The following is a 25,442-nucleotide window of genomic DNA, read 5'->3' on the forward strand; positions in this document are numbered from 1 at the left end:
GGTTACAGGGAACCAGGCAGAGGGCCTTCTCAGTAGTGGCACCCGCTCTGTGGAATGCCCTCCCATCAGATGCCAAGGAAATAAACAACTATCTGACTTTTAGAAGACATCTGAAGGCAGCCTTGTATCAGGAAGTTTTTAATGTTTGATGTTTTATCGTGTTTTTAATATTCTTTTGGGAGCTGCCCAGAGTGGCTGAGGAAACACAGCCAGGTGGTGGGGTATAAATAATAAAATATTATTATTATTATTATTATTATTATTATTTATTTATTCCACCTGAGGTTGACCACAAATACAAAATCTGCCTTTTATCCGGGTCCTTGTTGTGGTGACCATCCAAGACTGCAGTGGGCATTGCTTGGAAACAGCTCAATAAAGGCATTTCTTAAGGACACTGGCAAGAGTTTGGCCAGATAACTAGCTCTAAAATGCTCTGTTTACAAGAGTGGATACCAAGGGGAAATTTGGGTGTTCTTTGTAAATTCTACTTTGGATTGGGGGGGGGGGTCAAGATTGCAAGTGGAACGGGATATGAGATTAGAAGCAAGGGAGAAGAGACTGGAGGTCATGAGGAAAAATTAGGATCAGGAGTTAGGAAAGAGGGAGAAAATTTGATTGGCGTCTGAACGGCTGGACTAACTTGAAATCGCACAAAAGGGCATAATGTATCTTTCCTCAACCTATTTTTAGAAGTCAGTTAAAGTTTAGGAAGCAGAAAATCTAGGCAGACTGAGTTAGCACAAACTGTCCCATTGCTGCTTTCGCTTGGCTATGGTTCTTAGCAGATATACAGTGAGATGAGTTCTGAAATGATTTCCCCCACTGTTTCTTGGTCATCGTCTGTCTGGAACCACAACATGGATTTATTTGACGACTTCTTGCTTCAATTTCTGGAACCCCTCCTATCTGTCTGGCACTACTGCCTGGAGCAGAATACTCTGGCTGTAATGAAGTCCTCCTATTGCTAGGTGTTCATTACCTTTGGCACAACAGTATGCCAAAGAGCAATGGTCATGACTAGGGAAATCATAGGTAAAGGGGACCGACTCTGGGGTTGTGGTGCTCATCTCGCTTTATTGGCTGAGGGAGCCGGTGTACAGCTTCCGGGTCATGTGGCCAGCATGACTAACCCGCTTCTGGTAGACAGCCACCCTGGACACAGAATTAACCTGCACCTCCATGGACAGCTGTGAGTCCAAAATGATTCCCAGGCTGCACACCTGGCCCTTCAGGGGCACAGTTACCCCATTCAGCACCAGGGAGTCCTCCACACTAGCCCGCCCCCTGTCCCCCGAAAACAGTACTTCTGTCTTGTCAGGATTCAGCCTCAATCCATTATATGGTGAGATGTGTTGCAACTAGCTCATAGGAAAGCTGCGCAAGATTATGTCAATTGGCTGCCAGCCTCGATTTGTCCATGCTGCCTATCATAAGGCCAGTGGCGAATGACAGGTGCACACATTGCAGCGCGTCCGTCTTCCAGCGTCCCAGGGCATTCCATCGCAGATCCTGCTAAAGTTCAGGAGGATATGCAGATCTCTCTAAATGCCACATGCATTCTGGAGGATAATTAAGCAGGACTTCCCTACCTAAACGAACCACTTTCCCCCTCTTCCTGCTGACAGCTAGAAGCTCCTATTAATGTGCCACAATGTTGCTTGGGGAGATGTCTCTATGCAGCTCAGAGTGTTGGGACCCGGGCAGGATACGCAGTTCCTCTCACCATCCTTTCTTGTCAAGAGATTGCTTACCAGGCAACAAAGCTGCTGCTATATTAGGGATCAAAGAATGTGGCCGAAGGGCTCTCCACAAAACCGCGTACCAAAGAGCTAATCCTGTGACTATTTATTCCCAAATAAAAGTTGTCGTTGAATGGAATCGCAGTAGTTGCCAAAGACCTTCTTAATAAGAAGACCAGTTTGCAAACTTCTCAATGCCTGCTAAAAACCTTTTTGTTCAGGCGTGTCCCCTTTATTATGTACATTCGTTCTTTAAACAGCTGATTTTATCTGTATTTTGATAACTTTATTGTGTTTACTCTTTCAAGGTCTGTTTTCGGCGATAATTTTAAATGAATATTTTATGCCATTTTATGTAAACTGCCTGATGGCTTTTATTTTTATTTTTATTAAGCATTGTATAAATCTTGTTAAACAAACAACTAAATAAAATTGCTGCTTCAGGCCTCCAGGGAATGGCAGGGATGGTATTAGCAATCATGCTGAGTAAAGCCCAGCAAAGAACCCAAACCAAATTTGCACCTTGGACCTGCACTTAGTTCCACCTAGGTTGATACCCATAATCCAGACCCTTTTCAGGAAAATCTGCTGAAGAATAGTTGAGTTGTTTCCTGCTTGGCAGGGGGTTGGACTCGATGGCCCTTGTGGTCTATTCCAACTCTATGTTTCTATGATTCTAAAGCAGTTCAAACATGTTGTATTGAGGCGTGATAGTCTTGTATTTACCAACTCCCCTTCCCCCTCCTCACTCAGAATAATAATAATAATAATAATAATAATAATAATAATAATAATAATATAAGATCAATAATGGGGCTTGTTATGCAGCCCAGGAAAAAGGAGGCAAAAGGTTTCATTTATGGAAACCACCGCAAAGAATGTTGATTTTGACAGACTCAAAACTACAATGCTGTTCCTTCGAGATAACTGGAAGGTGAAAACATTGCAAAGGCAAGTGTTGTTTTTTCCATCTTGGAGTCGCTTCTGAGGAAGAGGAACTTAGCTTCAAGTTGAAGAAGAACTGAGGAGGAACATCTCATCCTTTATCTCTGTTCCTGTCAGCTCCCTCAGCCAGTAAAGCGAGATGAGCGCCACAACCCCAAAGTCATTCGCGACCGGACTTAACTGTCAGGGGTACCTTTACTTTTACCTTTTTAGAAATAGAACACCAAGACTCCTTTTTTTATATAAAATATTTATTAAAGTTTCAGAAAAAGGAATTACATAAAAACAAGAAATACAAAAGTAAAAGACAAAAATAAAAATACAAGAAAAATACAGAATAATAAAAAGTACACTTACAGAAAAAAATAAAAATAAAAAATCAACCTTTCCATATCTTACATTCATATCCTTGTTTCCCTGACCTCCTCATACCTCCCTTTTTTGTGTTTCAGTTCAATTAATTAATTCAGCAATTTCTTTCCCTCATTATCCTGATCTTTGATCTTAATATATTATAACATTAAATTTTTACCTATTTAGAAATCCAATTTTTCCATATTTTTTTATATCATTACAGCTAGAAACCGCTTAACTTCAATCAAACATTCTAACATTCATTAATTTTGCAATACTTCTGTAAATAGTCTTTAAATTTCTTCCAATCTTCTTCCACCGACTCTTCTCCCCGGTCTCGGATTCTACCAGTCATTTCCGCCAATTCCATGTAGTCCATCACATCAAGACTCCTTTAACAGCTTCTCCACTCATCATGAAAGAAAGAGATAACCAGCTTCTTGTGGCATGGACTTCAGGCAAGCATCCATGTTTCAGTATTCAGAAGTGAAGGCACGTAGTTATCTTACTGCACACCTATCCACAATAATAGCATCATAGAATTGTAGAGTCCAATCCCCTGCAATGCAGGAATCTCAGCTAAAGCATCCATGACAGATGGCCACCCAACCTCTCCTTCAAAACCTCCTGAAGGAGCGTCTCCACCCCCATCGTTCTACCTGGACACTGAGGTCCAGCTCCGAGGGCCTTCTGGTGGTTCCCTCGCTGCGAGAAGCCAAGTTACAGGGAACCAGGCAGAGGGCCTTCTCGGTAGTGGCGCCCACCCTGTGGAACGCCCTCCCACCAGATGTCAACGAGAGCAACAACTACCAGACTTTTAGAAGACATCTGAAGGCAGCCCTGTTTAGGGAAGCTCTTAATGTCTGATGCATTACTGTATTTTAATATTTTATTGGAAGCTGCCCAGAGTGGCTGGGGAAGCCCAGCCAGATGGGCAGGGTATAAATAATAAATTATTATTATTAATAACAATTACTCCAAGGAAGGAGAGAGTCCACTATCTTCTGAGGGACTTCTTTCCACTGTCGAACTGCTCTTACTGTCAGAAAGTTCTTCTTCGTGTTTTGTCAGAATCTCCTTTCTTGTAAGTTGAAGCCATTGGTTCAGGCCCTACCCTCCGGAGCAGGAGAAAACAAGCTTGTTTCCTCTTCCATGTGACAGCCTTGAGATATTTGAAGATAGGTAAAGGTAAAGGGACCCCTGACCATTAGGCCCAGTCGTGACTGACTCTGGGGTTGCGGCGCTCATTTCGCTTTAATGGCCGAGGGAGCCAACGTACAGCTTCCGGGTCATGTGGCCAGCAGGACTAAGCCGCTTCTGGTGAACCAGAGCAGCGCACGGAAACGCCGTTTACCTTCCCGTCGCAGTGGTACCTATTTATCTACTTGCACTGGTGTGCTTTCGAACTGCTAGGTTGGCAGGAGCTGTGACCGAGCAACGGGAGCTCACCCTGTCGCGGGGATTCAAACCGCCAACCTTCTGATCAGCAAGTCCTAGGCTCAGTGGTTTAACCCACAGCATCACCCGTGTCCCTTTTGAAGGTGGAAACACTCTATTTTTCTGTGTGAGCAGCCTCCTTCCACTATCTTTAGTGGCAGTCGGAGACTGATCTCCTCATTCATGGTGCCCCAGTTATGGAATAATCTTCCGGGGGTGGGGTGGGGTGTCTCACCTGGCACCTCATTTGTTGCCACTTTGGTTTCTGGTTAACACATTTCTTAGGCATTCAAATACATGTTTCATCTCTGATATTGGTTTATGCTGTTCTGCCAGTGCCGTTTCCGTTCTCCTTCTGCTGCATCAAAATTCTGCTGCGTCCTGCCTCATGGTGCACTCACCTCTAAATGTACACTAAAGGACATTACTCACTCTGGTCTTGTATACACCAGTGGCCAAAATTGTTGAAACCTTTAGGAAAAAGTGTGTTTCTGAGGTTTGATGGCTCATAACACCATTTTTGGGGGGGTAGGGGAGTAATACCATAAAATTATATATCTGTGGAAAGATAATTTAATGAAGAATGTAATACAACAAAGTTTGTTCAATTATCTGTATTCTATCAAAAGCTATAGCCAAATCACCAGAAAAAATGAAGCACAGCTTGCTTAGGTTGATATGCAGTATCATTTGAATTTAGCCAATGAGCATGAGTGTTTAGAAAGTCAATCAGGTGTTTAAAAGGTAAAGGTAAAGGACCCCTGACAGTTAAGTCCAGTCATGAATGACTCTGGGGTTGCGGCGCTCATCTCGCTTTACTGGCCGAGGGAGCCAACGTACAGCTTCCGGGTCATGTGGCCAGCAGGACTAAGCCGCTTCTGGTGAACCAGAGCAGCGCACGGAAACGCCGTTTACCTTCCCGTCGCAGTGGTACCTATTTATCTACTTGCACTGGTGTGCTTTCGAACTGCTAGGTTGGCAGGAGCTGTGACCGAGCAACGGGAGCTCACCCTGTCGCGGGGATTCAAACCGCCAACCTTCTGATCAGCAAGTCCTAGGCTCAGTGGTTTAACCCACAGCATCACCCGTGTCCCTTTTGAAGGTGGAAACACTCTATTTTTCTGTGTGAGCAGCCTCCTTCCACTATCTTTAGTGGCAGTCGGAGACTGATCTCCTCATTCATGGTGCCCCAGTTATGGAATAATCTTCCGGGGGTGGGGTGGGGTGTCTCACCTGGCACCTCATTTGTTGCCACTTTGGTTTCTGGTTAACACATTTCTTAGGCATTCAAATACATGTTTCATCTCTGATATTGGTTTATGCTGTTCTGCCAGTGCCGTTTCCGTTCTCCTTCTGCTGCATCAAAATTCTGCTGCGTCCTGCCTCATGGTGCACTCACCTCTAAATGTACACTAAAGGACATTACTCACTCTGGTCTTGTATACACCAGTGGCCAAAATTGTTGAAACCTTTAGGAAAAAGTGTGTTTCTGAGGTTTGATGGCTCATAACACCATTTTGGGGGGGGTAGGGGAGTAATACCATAAAATTATATATCTGTGGAAAGATAATTTAATGAAGAATGTAATACAACAAAGTTTGTTCAATTATCTGTATTCTATCAAAAGCTATAGCCAAATCACCAGAAAAAATGAAGCACAGCTTGCTTAGGTTGATATGCAGTATCATTTGAATTTAGCCAATGAGCATGAGTGTTTAGAAAGTCAATCAGGTGTTTAAAAGGTAAAGGTAAAGGACCCCTGACAGTTAAGTCCAGTCATGAATGACTCTGGGGTTGCGGCGCTCATCTCGCTTTACTGGCTGAGGGAGCCGACGTTTGTCCGCAGACAGTTTTTCCGGGTCATGTGGCCAGCATGACTAAGACTCTGGCGAAACCAGAGCAGCGCACGGAAATGCCGTTTACCTTCCCACTGGAGCGGTACCTATTTATCTACTTGCACTGGTATGCTTTCAAACCGCTAGGTTGGCAGGAGCTGGGACTGAGCAACGGGAGCTCACTCCGTTGCAGGGATTCGAACTGCCGACCTTCCTAGGCTCAGTGGTTTAGACCACAGCACCACCCGCATTATGAGCCATCAAATCTCGGAAGTACACTTTCTCCAAAAGGTTTCCACAATTTTTGCTGTGTGTGTGTGTGTGTGTGTGTGGAAAACCGCATACGCAAAAATGGTCCTGAAATATTCAGGAAGGAACCCTTGCTTCTGCTAACAACTGTTTGCATCTTATTCTCTGAGAGCGGGCGTGGGAATAGAAGGGAACCAGCCATTACTGACCTGCTTGACATGCAACTGTGAGAAATTTGATGGATGGCTGCGTGGGAGCAAATGGTGCTTTGCAATAAATGTTAGAGCTGGACAGGAACCCGTTAGTCAAAGTTACTGTACTACTCTAGACCTTGATGCTTCACGTTTCTTTATTACCACTCTGTGTCCTGTAGCTCCATTTTTATTGATCACAGACCCTCAGCACCAAGTTAGGAAAGCACAATGCTTTTTGCTTTTATTTTTCTTGATTTTCATTCTTCGGCCGTGAATGTTCAAACAGGAAATATAGCCGGAAGAAGGGAGCTCGTCCATTGTTGTTTCTTTGGTAAGCACATCTTGTGCTTTTAAGAATTGTGTGACGGATAATGAGAGGCGAAACTAGAAGCAGCCCCGGACTTTTTGAAATGATTCCGTGCTGATTTCTGAGGCCGCCTCTCTGACCGAAGTGTAGTTTAGTCTGTTGCTTGTGGGCTCCCCAGGGACATCACAAAGGCCATGGAGACTAGAAAATGCTGGACTTCTTTAATCTCTGGGAAAAGCTTTGGAAGAGCGATCTGAAAGTTAACAGCATGTTATTCTTCGAAAGAGAACTACTTGAAAATGGTATTTAACTCCGAGCAGGCTTGCTAAAAATTATAAGACTAAATCAGATAAGTGCTGGAGATGCAAAGAGGTTGAGGGAATGTTCTTTCTTATGTGGTGGACCTGTAAAAGGGTAAAAGAGTATTGGGAAATAATCCATAATAAAATGAAAAACATGTTTAGAAGCACCTTCCCCAAAAAACCAGAGTCCTTTTTGTTGGGGATCATTCAGAGGGAAATTCCCAGGTGTCAGAAAAGACTATTTATGTCTGCCACCACTGCGGCCTGTGTTTTGTTAGCCCCAAAATGGAAAAAGAGCAAGGTCCCAACTAAAGAAGAATGGCAACTGAAACTGATGGAATATGCGCAGCTTGTGGACCTGACGTATAGAATAAGGGAACAAGAAGAACATACGTTTAAAGAAGATTGGAAAATGTTTATTGAATATATGCAGGTGGGGGTAATTGTGTACACTTGAAAACATTGGCAGCATTCAGATAAATTCAACAGTGTAAACAAGTTTTGATGGATGCATTAATGGAATACTGAATGGTTTAGTTTATGTAAAATCTGCAGGGATTTATGATATGCAAAATGAACCATGGAAAGAGAAGAAGAGGAGTCATTGACATTTTAGGATTGTTTAAATGAATATTCTAAAGTATAAAACAGAAAATTTAATAAAGATTAGATAGATAGATAGATAGATAGATAGATAGATAGAGTGGTGCCTCGCAAGACGAAAAGAATCCGTTCTGTGATTCTCTTCGTCTAGCGGTTTTCTCGTCTTGCGAAGCAAGCCCATTGACGGATTAGCGGATTAGCGCTATTAGCGGCTTTTAACGGTTTATCTGCTGATCAGATCAGCTGATAAGCGGCTTAGCAGCTTAGAAAAGGGGGGGGGGAGGGAAAAAACCCAGCAGGAACTCGCAAGACATTGTCATCTTGCGAAGCAAGCCCATAGGAAATTCGTTTTGCGAAGCACCTCCAAAACAGAAAACTCTTTCGTCTAGCGAGTTTTCCGTCTTGCGAGGCATTCGTCTTGCGGGGCACCACTGTAGATAGATAGATAGATAGATAGATAGATAGATAGATAGATAGATAGATAGATATAGAAGATACTGGACTTCAAGGGGCCTTTGGGGTTGACCCACCAGGGCTCTTATGTTCAGTTGGAAGTAAAACCTATGCTCAATGACATGTATATCACCTAGAAGAAGGAACTCTGAATGCAGTGTGTTGAATCCAGTGATGGCTTTGCCTTGTCAAAAAGTGCTTCTGTTCGTGCAAGCCAGGACACTATGTTTTTCCTCATCTTCCTGCAAACATGCCTGTTATTCATTTCTGCGGATGTTAGGCAAGCGCCTTTGGTGGTGGGCTGCAAAAATGCCTAACTCTTCTTGCCCTGCCTGTGTAAAATTAACCAGCAGAGGGTGCTTTCTTCTTTGAACAGTATTTATGCTCTACGTGGCAGTGGAGTTTCTCTGGGGCTCTGGCCGTGATCTTGCCTCTGAGAAAGGAGCCTATGGCATGATGCGACACCTTTTCAGGTGCAGTGTTGGGGTCTCCCCAATGGGGGCAGTGGGATCAGCCGTCTTCCCACACAGTGTACCTGAGCAGGACCGGATTTAGGTTTGATGAGGCCCTAAGCTACTGAAGGTAATGGGGCCCTTTATATGTCCAGCTGTATATGTTGTTGCTGGTTTTTTTGTGTTGAGTATATGCTATATGGTCATTTATGGACCTAATAGGTATCTCAAGCCATTTGCACATGCAGAATGTAAAGTAAAGGGGCCTCTGACCATTAGGTCCAGTTGTGACCCACTCTGGGGTTGCGGCGCTCATCTTGCTTTACTGGCCGAGGGAGCCGGTGTACAGCTTCCGGGTCATGTGGCCAGCATGACTACGCCACTTCTGGCGAACCAGAGCAGCGCACGGAAACGCCGTTTACCTTCCCGCCGAAGTGGTACCTATTTATCTACTTGCACTTTGATGTGCTTTTGAACTGCTAAGTGGGCAGGAGCAGGGACCGAGCAATGGGAGCTCACCCCGTCGTGGGGATTCGAACTGCTGACCTTCTGATCAGCAAGTCCTAAGCTCTGTGGTTTAACCCACAGTGCCACCCGCGTCCCTCATGTAGGCACCCTGTATATAGAAATGATCAAACCAGTGATATTTTAGGGAGCAGGCTAGCAGGCGGGGCCCATGACTTACATCATAGGAGCCTACACAACACAAAACACTGTTGCTGTATGTCGGTTTTATTTTATTTGTTTTTTATCTTATATTTTGGAAATGTACACCCAGTTTTTCCCCCCTTTAAACTTTTTTGGGGCCCCCATGAGAGTGGGGCCCTAAGCTATAGCTTGTTTAGCTTATACGTAAATCCAGCACTGCACGTGAGAGATACTTTGGGTGCATCGACACTTTCGCTTCTCTGAAAGGTTTTCCCTTTTCCTGGGAAAACCTGCTCTTTACCACTGAATTGGAGCAGAAATCAGTCGAGTTTTCTGCAGATGGATGTTTGCTCCAGTTCAGCAGTAAAGAATGGGTTTTCCTGGGGGGAAGGGGCAGGGCAAATGGAAAACCACTCAGATCCGTTGCCCAGAAAGCATGGAGCGCATGGAAAACCTCTTGGAGCTTTCTCGGCACAAGTGAAGAGTGGACAAGCTTCCACTGGCCATGGCTCTCCAAGGTTTCTGATGGGGTTCATGCATAGTCCTTGCCAGGGATTAAATTTGCAGCTCTCCAAATGCTCTGTCACTGAACTGTCGCCCTTCCCCTAGCCATGGCTGGGAGAAGACACTACTGCTTACCATGTTTTTCGCTCCATAAGACGCATCAGACCATAAGACGCACCTAGTTTTTGGAGGAGGAAAACAAGAAAAAAAATATTCTGAATCTCAGAAGCCAGAACAGCAAGAGGGATCGCTGCGCAGCGAAAGCAGCAATCCCTCTTGCTGTTCTGGCTTCTGGGATAGCTGCGCAGCCCGCATTCGCTCCATAAGATGCACACACATTTCCCCTTACTTTTTAGGAGGGGGAAAAGTGAGTCTTATAGAGCAAAAAATACGGTACTTGTTACACACCCAGTTCCCCTGCCCTTGAAATTCTTAAAAACTTGGGTAATTTTTAGCAGCCCTGGGTGTGCCTTGCCCACACCCTGCAAATGTCCTAAATTTTCTCTCTTGCCCACAGAGATGTGTTATTTTGAAACGTGTGGAAAACAATAGGGGAGGCGTTGGTAGGTCAAGGCAATATTCGCACTGGGAGCGGATGGTGCGAATCAAGACAGATTCTTGCCTGCAGGCTTACGCTCTAAATGGACACAAAATGCAGGAGAAGGGGAGAGATTGGAAAGTGAAAGAAACGAGCGAGAGTTCAGATTTTGAAAGGTCGAGTCGCAGCAGAGGAAATACAGGACAGACTGCATCCTGTATCGAATCAGTAGCATTTCACACTGAAGTAAGGGACAATCCTTAATTGTAAGGGCAGCCCTCCCTTTGCAGCTTTTGCCTCTGGTGAGTTAGGATTAGATTGTTTGTCTAATTATCCACAGGATCTGTTCATCCAACAGCCGGAGGGGAACAAGACTGTTTGCAATGCATGTATTTGCGCTGGCTGCAAAAGGAGAGGTTGAATTGCTGCAGCAGAACAAGTCTGTTTGCAGTCCAAAGCTGTGTTTGCATTGCCTATATTTACTTTGGGTCAGGAGAGAGCTGTTGTGCCCAGCGCTTAGCAGAGCGGCAGCAGAAATAAGGAGGGTCTTTTTGCAGGTGAAGTATGACATTAAATTGGGTCAGGAACAGGAAGCTGTGCTCGGCACTTGGCGGAACAGCGGCAGTGAATGAAACTTAACGAAACGCATTTGCAGTTTGCCTTGGGTCAGGATTCAGGAGGGAAGAAGCGATGGCGCTTGGCCCCATCATCTATCAAGGACGGCAGCGGGAGGCATGGAAATCGAGGGGGGGAGATGGGACAGGTTTTATAGGGCCCATAAAATTGAGAGACAGGAGGATTTGTCACTGAACATAGCTCTGTGTCAAGCACTGGGAGCAAGAGGAACTGGCTTTTTTATACTTGATACTGGGCTGGGAGAAAGGGGTGATGGCAAATGGAGGTGGAGAGACAGAGAGGGTGCCTTGAAACCTGGAGTTTGCACCTAGCAAACATCAGAGGTTGGGTGAAAGGGAGCTTGTGTTTTCTGTACTCAGGCACCGGCACGAGACAGTAACCAGGAGCAGGGGGCATGGAGCTTAAAACTGGACTGTGTTATGGGCGCCCACAGGAATCATAGAATCATAGAATCATAGAGTTGGAAGAGACCACAAGGGCCATCGAGTCCAACCCCCTGCCAAGCAGGAAACACCATCAGAGCATTCCTGACATATGGTTGTCAAGCCTCTGCTTAAAGACCTCCAAAGAAGGAGACTCCACCACACTCCTTGGCAGCAAATTCCACTGTCCAACAGCTCTTACTGTCAGGAAGTTCTTCCTAATGTTTAGGTGGAATCTTCTTTCTTGTAGTTTGGATCCATTGCTCCGTGTCCGCTTCTCTGGAGCAGCAGAAAACAACCTTTCTCCCTCCTCTATTTATGTGACATCCTTTTATATATTTGAACATGGCTATCATATCACCCCTTAACCTCCTCTTCTCCAGGCTAAACATGCCCAGCTCCCTTTTTCAGGGTGGTCAATTAACAAGTACAGTGGTACCTTGGTTCGCAAACTTAATCCGTTCCGGAAGTCCGTTCCAAAACCAAAGCGTTCCAAAACCAAGGCGTGGTTTCCCATAGAAAGTAATGCAAAACGGATTAATCCGTTCCAGACTTTTGAAAACAACCCCTAAAACAGCAATTTAACATGGATTTTACTATCTAACGAGACCATTGATCCATAAAATGAAAGCAGTAAACAATGTGCTGCAGTCACACAATCAATCAGTAGCTGAACTGGGTTCCACACAGTCACAAAAAAGCCACAAAAATGCAAAATAGCAAAAACAGACAGACCTCAACGTTTGTGTGGCGCTCAAATTGGAAGTGTAACACTCAAAACAGAGCCCGTTCGGCTTCTGAAAAAAGTTCACAAACTGGGACACCTACAGTGTTTGGGTTCCAAGTTGTTTGAGTACCAAGGCGTTTGAGAATCAAGGTACCACCGTAAGCATAACTAGCATCAGGGAACAGGCATTTCTGGTGACTGAGGGGTGGCAAGGCCTGGGGAGACACCTGCCCTCTGAGAAACTTGTGTTCCTGGTCTTACTCCTCCATTGTTTCTTAGTGGGTATGACTGCTGTTCATTGCGGCATACGATTTCATAGTGCAATAGCCAGCCCTATACAGTGGTACCTCAGGTTACATATGCTTCAGGTTACAGACTCCGCTAACCCAGAAATAGTACCTCGGGTTAAGAACTTTGCTTCAGGATGAGAACAGAAATCGTGCTCCAGTGGCACGGCAGCAGCAGGAGGCCTCATTAGCTAAAGTGGTGCTTCAGGTTAAGAACAGTTTCAGGTTAAGAACGGACCTCCGGAATGAATTAAGTACTTAACCCGAGGTACCACTGTAAATTGCGATTCCTTGGCTTTTAAATTCTAGCAAAGTTAGCCTCTGTCTCACGCCTCGAGATCAAAAATGGCAAAGCCTGCTTTTGCGGTTTGTGCAGTTAATCTACATTTGGGCATACAAGGAAAAGCGATTTGCTCATATGCATACAAAAGAGCCTTTGGGTGAGTTTTGGTGACGTACACTTTCTTCCCCAAACAAATATTGATTCAAGATTGTGTTGGATAGGGTGGCAGTAGCTAATGCTTAGTGCTTTAATTACTAAAATGAGAAATGCCCGGGTTGTATCCTCTAACCTAGAAACTCATTACCTCATACCAGGTGTGTGTGTGTGGGTGCTTTCTGTGTTGCATGGGAAAAAACTCTGCACATGCTTAAGGGTGCTTCTCCATTTGTTTGCAAAGTGATGCATTTTTTATTGCACTGGACAAGCATTTAAGGAATCTTTCACTGTGCATTGTTTTTACATTTTCCGGCTTTTCGTTGATTTTATATGTTTGCGAGCTTTGAGACTATTGTAAAAATTAACAAACACTATTTTTATTACCATTACTGTTAACAAATGGCTGGAGGCAAGGCTTTTATGCCCCCTGACACTGTTATTAAGGATTCTCTATTCCTTGTACAGTAAAACCATAGTTTAGGATGCCTTTGAATTTATGATGCAGGTGCCCCGTTTATATCTCTTGGGGGAAGGTATTTGTCGATGGCTAAGAATTAATGCAACCCATTCACCATAGCTTAAGCATTTGTGAGAGTGTGTCTGCAGTGTGTTAAGATTATTCCCATACACAAATAGATGCTAGTTCCAGAGATCGCTAAATCAAATCAATTTAAATCATGATTTAAATCACTAGTCAGTAAGAATTGATTTAAATATTTTTTTACAGAAAGACTCATTCTTGCTGATATAATCTTAATATTTACAACCAGATGAAGGTTTCATTTTTGGAATAATAAACAGAGTAGTTTTTACAGTTATATAAAAAATTACTGATTTGGTTATACTATTAGAAATATATAGGCAGATAATTTATTAAACCTCACAATAATTTCATGATTAACTGTTTATATTTGGACAACTTTTCTGCTGTACTGTACTTTATTGGAAGGAGAAAAATAATCATTTCCTTAATAACAATTTCAACAATTTAACTAAAACAATAACATTCTAGCATATGTATCCATGTTTGTTAACTGATGTGGCTAAACAATTTTTGTTTTAGAAAAGAAAAACTTAGACTGAATTTTAGCACACATGAAAAACTTTAAACAAATCCTTGTTTCCTGACAAATAGCCTTCGGACTATAATGTAACTTAAATAGAAAACTATCTTTAGAAAGATTTTTCCTCCAAAAGCATTTTATTTTAAAAATCCAATTAAAAAAAAAATCCAATTAAAATTTTAAAAAATCCATTTTAAAAAATAATGATAAATCATTGATTTTTATCCACCCATATGATTGGTGACTATTAGCCAAGTCACTGATCATATCCGTGCATCTCAAAAGGGCAGTTATTTCACTGTTTACTCGGGTGTAGCGGCGTCTTTTCATAGGGACGCTTTGGTTCTGAGGACTCCTGCGTCAGGGAAAGCGACAAGCGGTCAGAACAACTGAAAGTTTGGGAGCCGCTGTTGTATGTGAACAAGGGGTGAATGCAAGGAAATAATCTCTGGTTACTTGTTAATGCAACAAAGACCCCAGTGTTCCTTCTCGTCTCTGAATAGAATTTTATGTTCTGGAAAAAGTTGTCATGTGAATCCACTCGTAAGTGCATCAACGGACAAAACATAATTACTGGACACGCAGGAAGCAACTGAAAACGAATGTACTGTACCTAACTTTTAATTAAAACTCACCCCTTCTGAAAACCCAGCACCCCCCTCTCCTCTGTTCAGTTCCTGGAGAAAACACTGAGGGAAGCTACTTGGCTCTGCTTTGGAGATGTGACTGAGAGGGAAATAGCTGGCGTGAGGCCTGAAGTGATTCAGGTCATCCTCTGCAACAAGCGACAACAGTTAGCTAGAACATCGTTCCTTGCTTCTGCTCAGGCTTCACAGAAAAAGCATTTTGGTCCCTGAAATTCATTCCAATGGTGCAGACAAAATATACCGTATTTTTCGCTCCATAAGACGCACCTGACCATAAGACGCACATAGTTTTTATAGGAGGAAAACAAGAAAAAAATATATTCTGAATGAAACAGTGGATGTATGATTTTTGTGGTTCATGCTGTGGCCGCAGACATGTGATTTGACAGTGAGTTTGGGGTAGCCCAATGCAAAAATCCTGAGGATCCATGTGGATCTGTGCTTTGTAACAGTGGGTGCATGTGTTTTTTGGTTCAGGCTGTGCTATGTGATCTGATGGTGCAGGTGCTTTGGACACTCTATGTGATCTGATGGTGAATTTGGGGTGACCCAGTGCAAAAATCCTGAGGATCCATGGGCTTTTACCTTCCCCCTCCCAGGGAGCCTCCTTTATCACTAGCATCCCTTATCTCCCTCCCCGATTGCTTGCCAATCAGCTGCTTCCTTTCAACACTCCCTTCCCTCTTGTTTGCCTTAGTGTCTTTTCCTTAGCTGGAGCAGTTTTTTGCTCCTCCTTTTCTTCTAATTTCTCTCCTCATTTCTTTAATCTTCCTGTCTCCTCTCCTTGCAAGTTCGCTGTCTTTACCTCCCCCTTCCCAGGCAGCCTCCTTTATCACTAGAGTCCCTTATCTCCCCTCTCAATCGCTTGCTGATCAGTTGTTCAGCGGCTTTGTTTCAACACCCCCTTCCCTCTTTCAAAAAAAGAAGAAGCATGATCTGTTTTTTGCCCCTGGGCAATTCAGCTCCAGGGACCACGCATTCACTCCATAAGACGCACAGACATTTCGCCTTACTTTTTGGGAAGAAAAAAGTGCGTCTTATGGAGCGACAAATACAGCAACGGATAGAATTCTACAGGATGGGGTATTAGTGTGTGAAAATGTCCCGATCTAGTGATCTCCAGGCACACACCTCCTGATGGTGATCTCTGGTGCCATCCTGGTGCATAGACATCTTCACTTGGTCACAAGTGGTCGAGAGCCGGGTGCAAAATGCGCCTGGCGACTGGCTAATTTCAAACACTGGCCAGACCTGCCTCCCTATGCCACCTCTACAGCAGTCTATCAGTGAATAGGTGCTGCTGGTCTCCTCCAAACCCTAGGAAGGAAATGGTGGGGGCCGTGAAAGTGTTTGATTCAGGCAAGTTTGACTCTCTCCCCCCTCCCCACCCGCCTTGTTCCGGATGTAGATCTTCACTTGCCCTTTCCTCCTTGGTGGAGGGACACCATTTTGTGGTTTGCCTCAGCTGCCGAAATGTCTTGGGCTGGCCCTGTTTCTTTTTAGAGTCTTAGCCCTTATGGGAGGGAGATGTTTAGGCAGGACCTATTGGAAAAGAAGGGCAGACTGATTTCTTCCACATGCGCTCCCCTCTCCCCCATAGCTGTCGACCGTCCCTTATTTGATGGGAAAGTCCCTTATCCCAGCGCCGTGTCCCGCTGCTGTCCCGTATTGATGATGTCCCTTAAATTTCCCGGGTTTCGAAGGAAGCAGCTCCTCTCCCTCCCTCCCTGCCGGCCAGGGAGGAGGGAGGCTCCAACTGTGTTGCTTGGCTGCGTTGCTCACCCAATAAGGAGTCTAAGAACGACTGGGGGTGGAGCTTGCATGCCTTGTGCCAATCAAATCGGCCGCATTGCCTGGCGACTCGCCTTTGCTCAGCGCTTCCCAGCAGAGAGGTGACGGTGGTTTCCTTGCTGCATCCCCTTTGCCGGGTTGCTGCGCTGTGGGAACCACCGCTTGAGGCTTTGTTTGGCTGCTGGCTGGGCTTTCTGCCTTTGGCTCGGAGGGGCCCAGAAGTTGAACATACCTGTGCTGGCAAAATCCCTTATTTTGGCTGCTGATCCCTTATTTTCGAGGCTTCTGGTCCCTTATTTTCAAATCTGTAAGTTGACAGCTATGCTCTCCCCGCCTTCCAATTTTGCTTCCATAGCATTCCAGGCAGTGTTAGAAACTGAGATAAGAAAGCTAGGAGCTAATCGTCACCTTAAACTTAGGTTATGGGCGGTAAAACAGAAAGTCTAGGTGCGATTTTTTTATACCAGTAATACGAAGCTGAAAATGAGCTGCAGTTAAAATATTATGTTCATTTTTCACATGGTCTAGTCCTTCCCTTGCCCATCCCCCTAATATTCTTAAGAGGGTCTCTTCTCCAGTCTTCAGAGAGTACCTGGAAGTGGGGAGGCAGAAAAAAGGTCCTCCTTTCCTTCCACTCTACAGCTTTAATCTGAAATTTTAGATGCAGTACTGCGCCCTGAGCTCAGAAACTGCTCATGCTAATGAAATTCCCTGTTGCAAAATGTGCCTAGAACAATGGCAGTTCCAAACACTGATTCCAGGACATTTGCAGTGGTGCTGCTATCAGTGTTTGAAGCTCCCAGGCTCTGTAAATGTACAGTGGTACCTCGGGTTACAGACGCTTCAGGTTACAGACTCCGCTAACCCAGAAATAGTACCTTGGGTTAAGAACTTTGCTTCAGGATGAGAACAGAAATTGTGCTCCGGCGGCGCGGCAGCAGCGGCAGGAGGCCCCATTAGCTAAAGTGGTACCTCAGGTTAAGAACAGTTTCAGGTTAAGAATGGACCTCCAGAATCAAGTTCTTAACCGGAGGTACCACTGTATTTGCTTGTGTTAAGTTTTGGGTGAACATATCAGACGACACAGCGATTCTTCAAACAGCTCTTGTTTATTCACAGGCCAGGACAGAACTGAACTGAAGGGTTCAGTCAGCCTGCTTATATAGAGCTCTAGTACAATGTAACTGTAACAATTTTCTAAAACTATCTAATCACTGAACGTCACTTTCTATCCCTTATTATCTGCATAACTATCTACAGTATCCCCCTGCTGGCCCAGGGTGAGAACTTCAGTACATAACAGTTTGCATGTATTTTTATTATTTCTTATTTTAAATGTAGTCCCTGCCTTTCCGTAGAATGTCCAAGGCACCCACTGGACATAATCACTATCCAATAAGTATGATTGTTGCACCGAAAATGAACAACATCCTTCAGGAAGAAAAACGGTACTTGTGGGGTGTAGATTTTGCGTTTCCTGTGCACAGCTTGAAGTGCTGCATTCAAAACAAAACCGGTTTGGCCAGAGCAGGATATGAAGAATTAACATGTGTATCATAGTCAGTGTCTGAAGTTACCAGGACACCAGGAGCTTTGGGGCAATCCAGAGGCAAGGGTAGCCAGAGGACCAAGAAGCACGTCGGAGCTCTGGAAGACCGAAGCCACGTTCAAGCATTGTTCCTGACCAGGAAACAGCAAGATGCGTAGCGGGCATGGGGCCATGTTGAGAAGGAAGAACTCCAGCTGTCAGAAGCCTGTTCACTTCCCCAGTTAAGTCACTCGGAAGTCAGGGAAGCTCCACAAGTTTCAGTAATTCAGTTGTTGTTGTTTAGTCGTTTAGTTGTGTCCGACTCTTCATGACCCCCATGGACCAGAGGACGCTAGGCACTCCTGTCTTCCACTGCCTCCCACAGTTTGGTCAAACTCAAGCTGGAACACTAGCCAATCATCTCGTCCCCTTCTCCTTGTGCCCTCCATCTTTCCCAACATCAGGGTCTTTTCCAGGGAGTCTTCTCTTCTCATGAGGTGGCCAAAGTATTGGAGCCTCAGTTTCAGGATCTGTCCTTCCAGTGAGCACTCAGGGCTGATTTCCTTCAGAATGGAGAGGTTTGATCTTCTTGCAGTCCATGGGACTCTCAATTGTCTCCTCCAGCACCATAATTCAAAAGCATCAGTTCTTCGGCGATCAGCCTTCTTTATGGTCCAGCTCTCACTTCCACACATCACTACTGGGAAAACCATAGCTTTTACTATACGGACCTTAATCCATATTCAGTAATTCAGTAGACCCCTCCCCAAAAAGGCTTCTGACTAAACCACTAGACATGACTGAAAGAACCACATCTGCTTCCCCACCCCATCTCTCTCTGTCCTGTTTCATATAAAATGATGGAATCAGTTAAGAGGACCTGCAGTCAACGGAAGCCAAGTCTAGCCCCCCCCCTACTTTCTCTTAGGCAGCATCACCCCTCGTATTTTTCTCCCCCAGCCTGGCTGTCACCAGATGGAAGAATAAAAATGACACAGTGGTACCTGGGGTGAAGAACTTAATTCATTCTGGAGGTCTGTTCTTAACCTGAATCTGTTCTTAACCTAAAGCGCCACTTTAGCTAATGGGGCCTCCCACTGCCGCTGTGCCGCCGGAGCATGATTTCTGTTCTCATCCTGAAGCAAAGTGTTATGTAGTGTAGTTTCACCCTGGGCCAACAGGGGGATACTGTATATAGTTTTCACTCAGGTCTGTAGATAGTTTTCACTCAGGTCCGCGGCAGTTATTTTAGGCGGGAACTCTGGGCTGTGGTGGTTACAATGTTGACAGCCGGCTGCCTATAAATACAGGCCGGCTGAGCTGTTCTCAGTCAGTTCTATTCCAGCTTACCACAATAAAGAGCTACTTGAAGAAATCGCTGTGCCGGCTGCTATGTCAACCCACGACTTAACACAAAGTTCTTAACCTGAGGTAATATTTATGGGTTAGCGGAGTCTGTAAGCTGAAGCGTATGTAACCTGAAGCGTATGTAACCCGAGGTACCACTGTATAAGGTGTCAGCAGGAAATGTACTCCCCAGTCGGTGTGTTTAGGATTGCAACCCAGGACTAGCCCTAGAAAAGTTGGCCTTCGTGCACTAGATCTTGTGAGTCCTGGCAAACAAGGCTTGCTTCTGGCAACGGAGCAATTGGCAGCTCGGTCTTTAATTATTTCCCTGTTGCCTGCAAAGTATCGGCTTCCGTTTCCACCAGCTTCCTTATAAAACAGCAACAACAAGCCCTTCATTTCAAGGGAGCCTTAACCACGATACATCTCATCTCATCTCTCTCTCAACTTTGTTAGGAGACCTGAGCGAGCAAGCCCATAAATCTTCACCCTGAGGTTGGCATCAGTGGTGGAGAATGGGGGTGTGGGGGGTGTGGTAGCCCCAGGTGCCATCCCTGAAGGGGGGGTGACAAAATCTCCCCTGGGCAGATCATTGCCATGCCAATAGGGACACGGTGCGCTGTGGGGCCCATAGCTGTCAACTTACAGATTTGAAAATAAGGGACCAGCAGCCTCGAAAATAAGGGATCAGCAGCCGAAATAAGGGATTTTAGTCAACCAGCAGCCAAACGAAGCCTCAAGCAGTGGTTCCCACAGCGCAGCAACCCGGCAAAGGGGATGCAGCAAGGAAAACCACCGTCACCTCTCTGTTGGGAAGCGCTGAGCAAAGGCAAGTCCCCAGGCAACGCGGCCGGGCACAAGGCATGCAAGCTCCACCCCCCAGTCGTTCTCAGACTCCTTATTGGGTGAGCAATGCAGCCAAGCAACACAGTTGGAGCCTCCCTCCTCCCTGGCCGGCAGGGAGGGAGGGAGAGGAGCTGCTTCCTTTGAAACCCGGGAAATTTAAGGGACATCATCAATCCGGGACAGCAGCAGGAAACGGTGCTGGGATAAGGGAGTTTCCCACCAAATAAGGGACGGTTGACAATTATGGTGGGGCCTCAGTCACCCTACAGCTGGGGGGGGGAGAGAGAGGCAGCAGGTGGGATGGGCTGTCATGGGCGCTGCGTCTCCAGGTACCCAAGAGGCTTCCTCCATCACTAGTTGGCATTTCCACCTGGGAAGTCCTTTAGAAGCCTTGTTTGTGCCTTCCTAGCTTTGGGAACCAGCAGGTCTTAAGGACAGCCTTGCTGGAATGCAGACCTCTTTGCAGTTGGACTTTTCCTACTGCCTCTCCGCTTGCCCCTTCTAAATCTCTCCCCGGGTCACTCTGGAGTCTTCTTGCTGTTATTTTTGCATAGAGTACAGCACATACTTTCGTGGCATCCTAATAGGCCTCATTTATACTACGTGAAGACAAGTTGTCTCAGGCCTGTTTACAAACCCCTAATAAGCGCCAGGCCACCCAGTTTGTCCAGCTGACGGCTGTTCTCAAGTGTCAGTGCCCTACCAGGTTGGACTTGCAGGGAACAAGTGCCTCAACAGAGTTGTTGCTTTGGGCATCATTATATGTCATTTATTGATGAGGAAAGATCATTTGGAAAGGGTAGAAGAAGCGAGTATCTGATCTAATTTTTGCTGATGCTTCTTACGAGCTCCAGAGGTGTTCGGAACACCTTTAAATGTGCCCCCTTAGAAGCCCTAACTTACCTGGAACGTAACCAAATACAGTGGTACCTCGGGTTAAGTACTTAATTCGTTCCGGAGGTCCGTTCTTAACCTGAAACTGTTCTTAACCCGAAGCACCACTTTAGCTAATGGGGCCTCCTGCTGCCGCTGTGCCACCACTGCACGATTTCTGTTCTCATCCTGAAGCAAATTTCTTAACCTGAGGTAATATTTCTGGGTTAGCGGAGTCTGTAAGCTGAAGCATATGTAATCTGAAGCGTATGTAACCCGAGGCACCACTGTATTACTATTCAGGATTCAAAAGCATGTACAGTGGTGCCTCGCAAGACGAAAAGAATCCGTTCTGTGATTCTCTTCGTCTAGCGGTTTTTTCGTCTTGCGAAGCAAGCCCATTGACGGATTAGCGCTATTAGCGGCTTTTAGCGGCTTATCTGCTGATCGGATCAGCTAATAAGCGGCTTAGCGTCTTAGAAAAAGGGGGGGAAAGGGAAAAAAAACCAGCAGGAACTCGCAAGACATTGTCGTCTTGCGAAGCAAGCCCATAGGAAATTCGTTTTGCGAAGCACCTCCAAAACGGAAAACTCTTTCGTCTAGCGAGTTTTCCGTCTTGCGAGGCATTCGTCTTGCGGGGCACCACTGTAATCCTCAGTTTAGGCCATCTCCTCTTTCTTTGCCGTACAGCGGCTCATTCCTGACAACGCAATGTCTTCAGATAGCAGCCACAAATGCTGGTCCAAAGTCAGCCCAAAGCAGAGTGCCAACAGTGGTTCCTACATAGTCACATCCAGGCAGGAGTCAAGGACCAAGGAAACAGAAGCTGGGCAGCAGATCCCCACCGTGAGGGACAAGTTGCTTGGCTGGAGGAGCAAGTTTTATTTGTATTTTTTTCTTTTTTCTTTTTTTAACGTAATCGTTACGATATATAAGCAAAATATTGCAAATACATACATACATAGATACATAATCTTTCAGATAAGCACATTTATATGAAAAAAGGAACAAAAGAAAAAAGAAGGAAAAAAGTTGGAAGAATTTCTTCCAAGTTTATTCTACAAATATCTCAATATGAAAATAATAATAAAATTTCATTGACTTCCATTGCTTACACTGCTCTTCCTATATGCATTTTAAGCAAGACTGTATCTGTTATTCCGCATTTTCCCCATACAATCTCACACAAATATTCTAATCAGTAAGTTTTCTAAATCTTTCATAAATCTATTCTAAACACAACCAATACCTTACATTTAATCCTTGCCTACATAATCATTTCCATTGTTTCTGGATTATATTCTTTGGTTTTTGTCTTATCAAATCAGTCAACGTGTCAGGAGCAAGTTCTAAGGTCACGACATCATTAGGTCAAACAGTGTTTCTCAAACTTGGGTCCCCAGATGTTGTTGGACTACAACGCCCATCCTCCCTGACCACCGGCCCTGCTAGCTAGGGATGATGGGAGTTGTAGTCCAACAACAGCTAGGGACCTAAGTTTGAGAAACACCGGTCAGGTATGTCAAGGCTGGTGGGCAGCTTAGGCTAGTACTGCAACTCCCCCCCCGGCTTCTAAGAGGATTGTGTTGTAGGCCTTAAAAAGTGGCTTAGATTACAGTGGGTTAAGAGAGCAGAGGCTTAGTGTGGTCAAAGCTTGTTGAGGCTTATGCCGAGAGTCACATTACATGAGAACCAAGTCGCTTCTGCATAAGGCAGCGTGAGAATCTGGCCTGCATTTTTGTCATGTTTGGTGAATGTATGTGTGCCTCCCAGTGTACACAGAGGCAAGCTATGACTAGTAGCTGATTCTTCCCTGTGAGCATGCGGTGAAGCAGAAATATTTTGCCATGTGTCAAACCCCACTGAATATTTTGAGTACAGGAGCATAAGTTATTCCCATGCAAGGAATTTTCTTCTGGTCCAGGCGGTCCTGATTCTTCCTTGGATTAGCCCTGCTGTGGTTGCTGTCAATTCTCTCCTCGCCCCCTATAAAGATATTTGCAATTTCAGTTCTGCAGAGAGAGACTGTGAGCTAAAGGCTCCAGCTGTTTCCATTTCCTGTTCATTTATTTAATGTTACTTTTATGTCCCAACTTTCCTCCATGGAGTTTGATGTGTACAGGCTTCTCCCTCCACCTCCATTGAATCCTCACAACAATTCTGCGAGGTAGGTTAGGCCAGGAAATGGTGACTGGCCCAAGTACACCCAGTGGGCTGAGTGGAGATTTGAAAGCTGATCACCGAGGCTCTAGCCTGATGCTGGAACCACACAACCATAGAATCATAGAATCATAGAGTTGGAAGAGACCACAAGGGCCATCGAGTCCAACCCCCTGCCAAGCAGGAAACACCATCAGAGCACTCCTGACATATGGTTGTCAAGCCTCTGCTTAAAGACCTCCAAAGAAGGAGACTCCACCACACTCCTTGGCAGCAAATTCCACTGTCAAACAGCTCTTACTGTCAGGAAGTTCTTCCTAATGTTTCGGTGAAATCTTCTTTCTTGTAGTTTGGATCCATTGCTCCGTGTCTGCTTCTCTGGAGCAGCAGAAAACAACCTTTCTCCCTCCTCTATGTGACATCCTTTTATATATTTGAACATGGCTATCATATCACCCCTTAACCTCCTCTTCTCCAGGCTAAACATGCCCAGCTCCCTTAGCCGTTCCTCATAAGGCATCGTTTCCAGGCCTTTGACCATTTTGGTTGCCCTCCTCTGGACACGTTCCAGTTTGTCAGTGTCCTTCTTGAATTGTGGTGCCCAGAACACAAGCTCTAGTTTCTGCAGAAAATTCACCCAGGGGAAAAACAACAACCCACCGCAAATTCCCCATTGCTAGGGAGAAAACAAAACCTACAGCCCTCCTCCTACTGAGCCACTGTTGATGACTGTAGAAATATTTGCCTGACAGCTGGTGTGATCCCTGCCCCATAGAGCTGGAACGGGTGGCATGCATAGTAGATGCCGGTTATTTGAAAATGACGACATTCAGTCACCCTCCAGCCACCATCGCACCGAGGCTGAGCTTGCCTGCTTTCCTCATGCGACACATCCAGGTTTCAGCCGACTGTTTCTGCAAAGGACTTCTTCCCCCTTTCCTCCTCTTCGAGCCGGCGAGTCCCTCTCCACCGATTCCACCCCGATCTGCCGAAAAGAATTGCGGTTCTGGCTGATGTCCAAGTGAGAGGGGGACTGTGCCAGGCAAGCTGGGAGGAGGAGGAGGAGGAGGACGAGGCAAATGACATGACTCAGATGAGCTCTTCTAATTATAAAGCACAGCCGGGGGTGGGATGGAGTATTTAAAGGTGTCGGAAGGACAGGAAGACGGTTTCCTGATGCCAGTTCTTCCTACACTTCAGCCAAGCAGGACACACACAGCATGCTTCGGACTCGGGGTGATAACTCTACGCCCCAGTTGAAATGAGGATTGCAGAATATGGCACCTGCTCTGGTAGAAGAACCTGACCAAAGGTAAGGGGGCAGTGTGTCCAATTTTAGCTCTCTAGTACAGTGGTACAGTGGTATCTTGGGTTACGTTACCTTCGGGTAACGTAATTTCGAGTTACGAACATGGCAAACCCAGAAGCGCTTTATCGCGCCGTGCGTGTGCGCAGAAGCGACGTCTGCGGAGACGGGCTTTTCGTATGGACTCCCAGGACAAATTAAGTTCGTATCCAGAGGGTCCACTGTACCTTGGTTCTCAAACGCCTTGGTACTCAAACAACTTGGAACCCAAACACTGCAAACCCGAAAGTAAGTGTTCCGGTTTGTGAATTTTTTTTGGAAGCCAAACATGCTCTGTTTTGAGTGTTACGCTTCCGATTCGAGTGCCACACTTCCGCTTTGAGTCTTACGCTGAGGTCTGTCTGGTTTTGCTATTTATTTTGCTTTTTTGTTTTTGCGGCTCTTTTTGTTTTGTTTTTGTGACTGCGTAGAACCCAGTTCAGCTACTGATTGATTGATTGTGTGACTGCAATACATTGTTTATTGCTTTTATTTTATGGATCAGTGGTTTCGTTAGATAGTAAAATCCACGTCAATTTGCTGTTTCAGGGGTGGTTTTTAAAAGTCTGGAACGGATTAATCTGTTTTGCATTACTTTCTATGGGAAACCGCGCCTTGGTTTTGGAACGCCTTGGTTTTGGAATGGACTTCCAGAACGGATTTAGTTTGAGAACCAAGGTACCACTGTAAATATTTCTGGCCTCTTGCATTGATGCGGGTGCCGCATTGACCAGCCTGTGTCGTATAGTTTAATTTCTAGTCCCGTC

General features: G+C 45.3%; 1 protein-coding gene across 50 annotated transcripts in view; it reads left to right on the forward strand.

The window, feature by feature from the left end:
• Positions 1 to 25,442, forward strand: part of SORBS1 (sorbin and SH3 domain containing 1) — a 202,418-nt gene that overhangs the window by 54,455 nt on the left and 122,521 nt on the right. For 46 of the 50 annotated variants that reach the window (XM_083505397.1, XM_083505398.1, XM_083505430.1 and 43 more), the window contains exon 1: positions 24,485 to 24,642. The exons of 2 other annotated variants lie outside the window; for them this stretch is intronic. In XM_083505397.1, coding sequence (XP_083361523.1) covers positions 24,608 to 24,642 — 35 coding nt within the window. In that variant the 5' untranslated portion in view covers positions 24,485 to 24,607. Of the gene's footprint in view, positions 1 to 24,473; positions 24,643 to 25,442 lie in introns of those variants that run through there. 2 more of the 50 variants (XM_083505434.1, XM_083505438.1) reach the window with 1 other exon arrangement.

This window comes from Podarcis liolepis, assembly GCF_965112155.1.
Source record: "Podarcis liolepis genome assembly, chromosome: 5".
Lineage (NCBI taxonomy): Eukaryota > Metazoa > Chordata > Lepidosauria > Squamata > Lacertidae > Podarcis > Podarcis liolepis.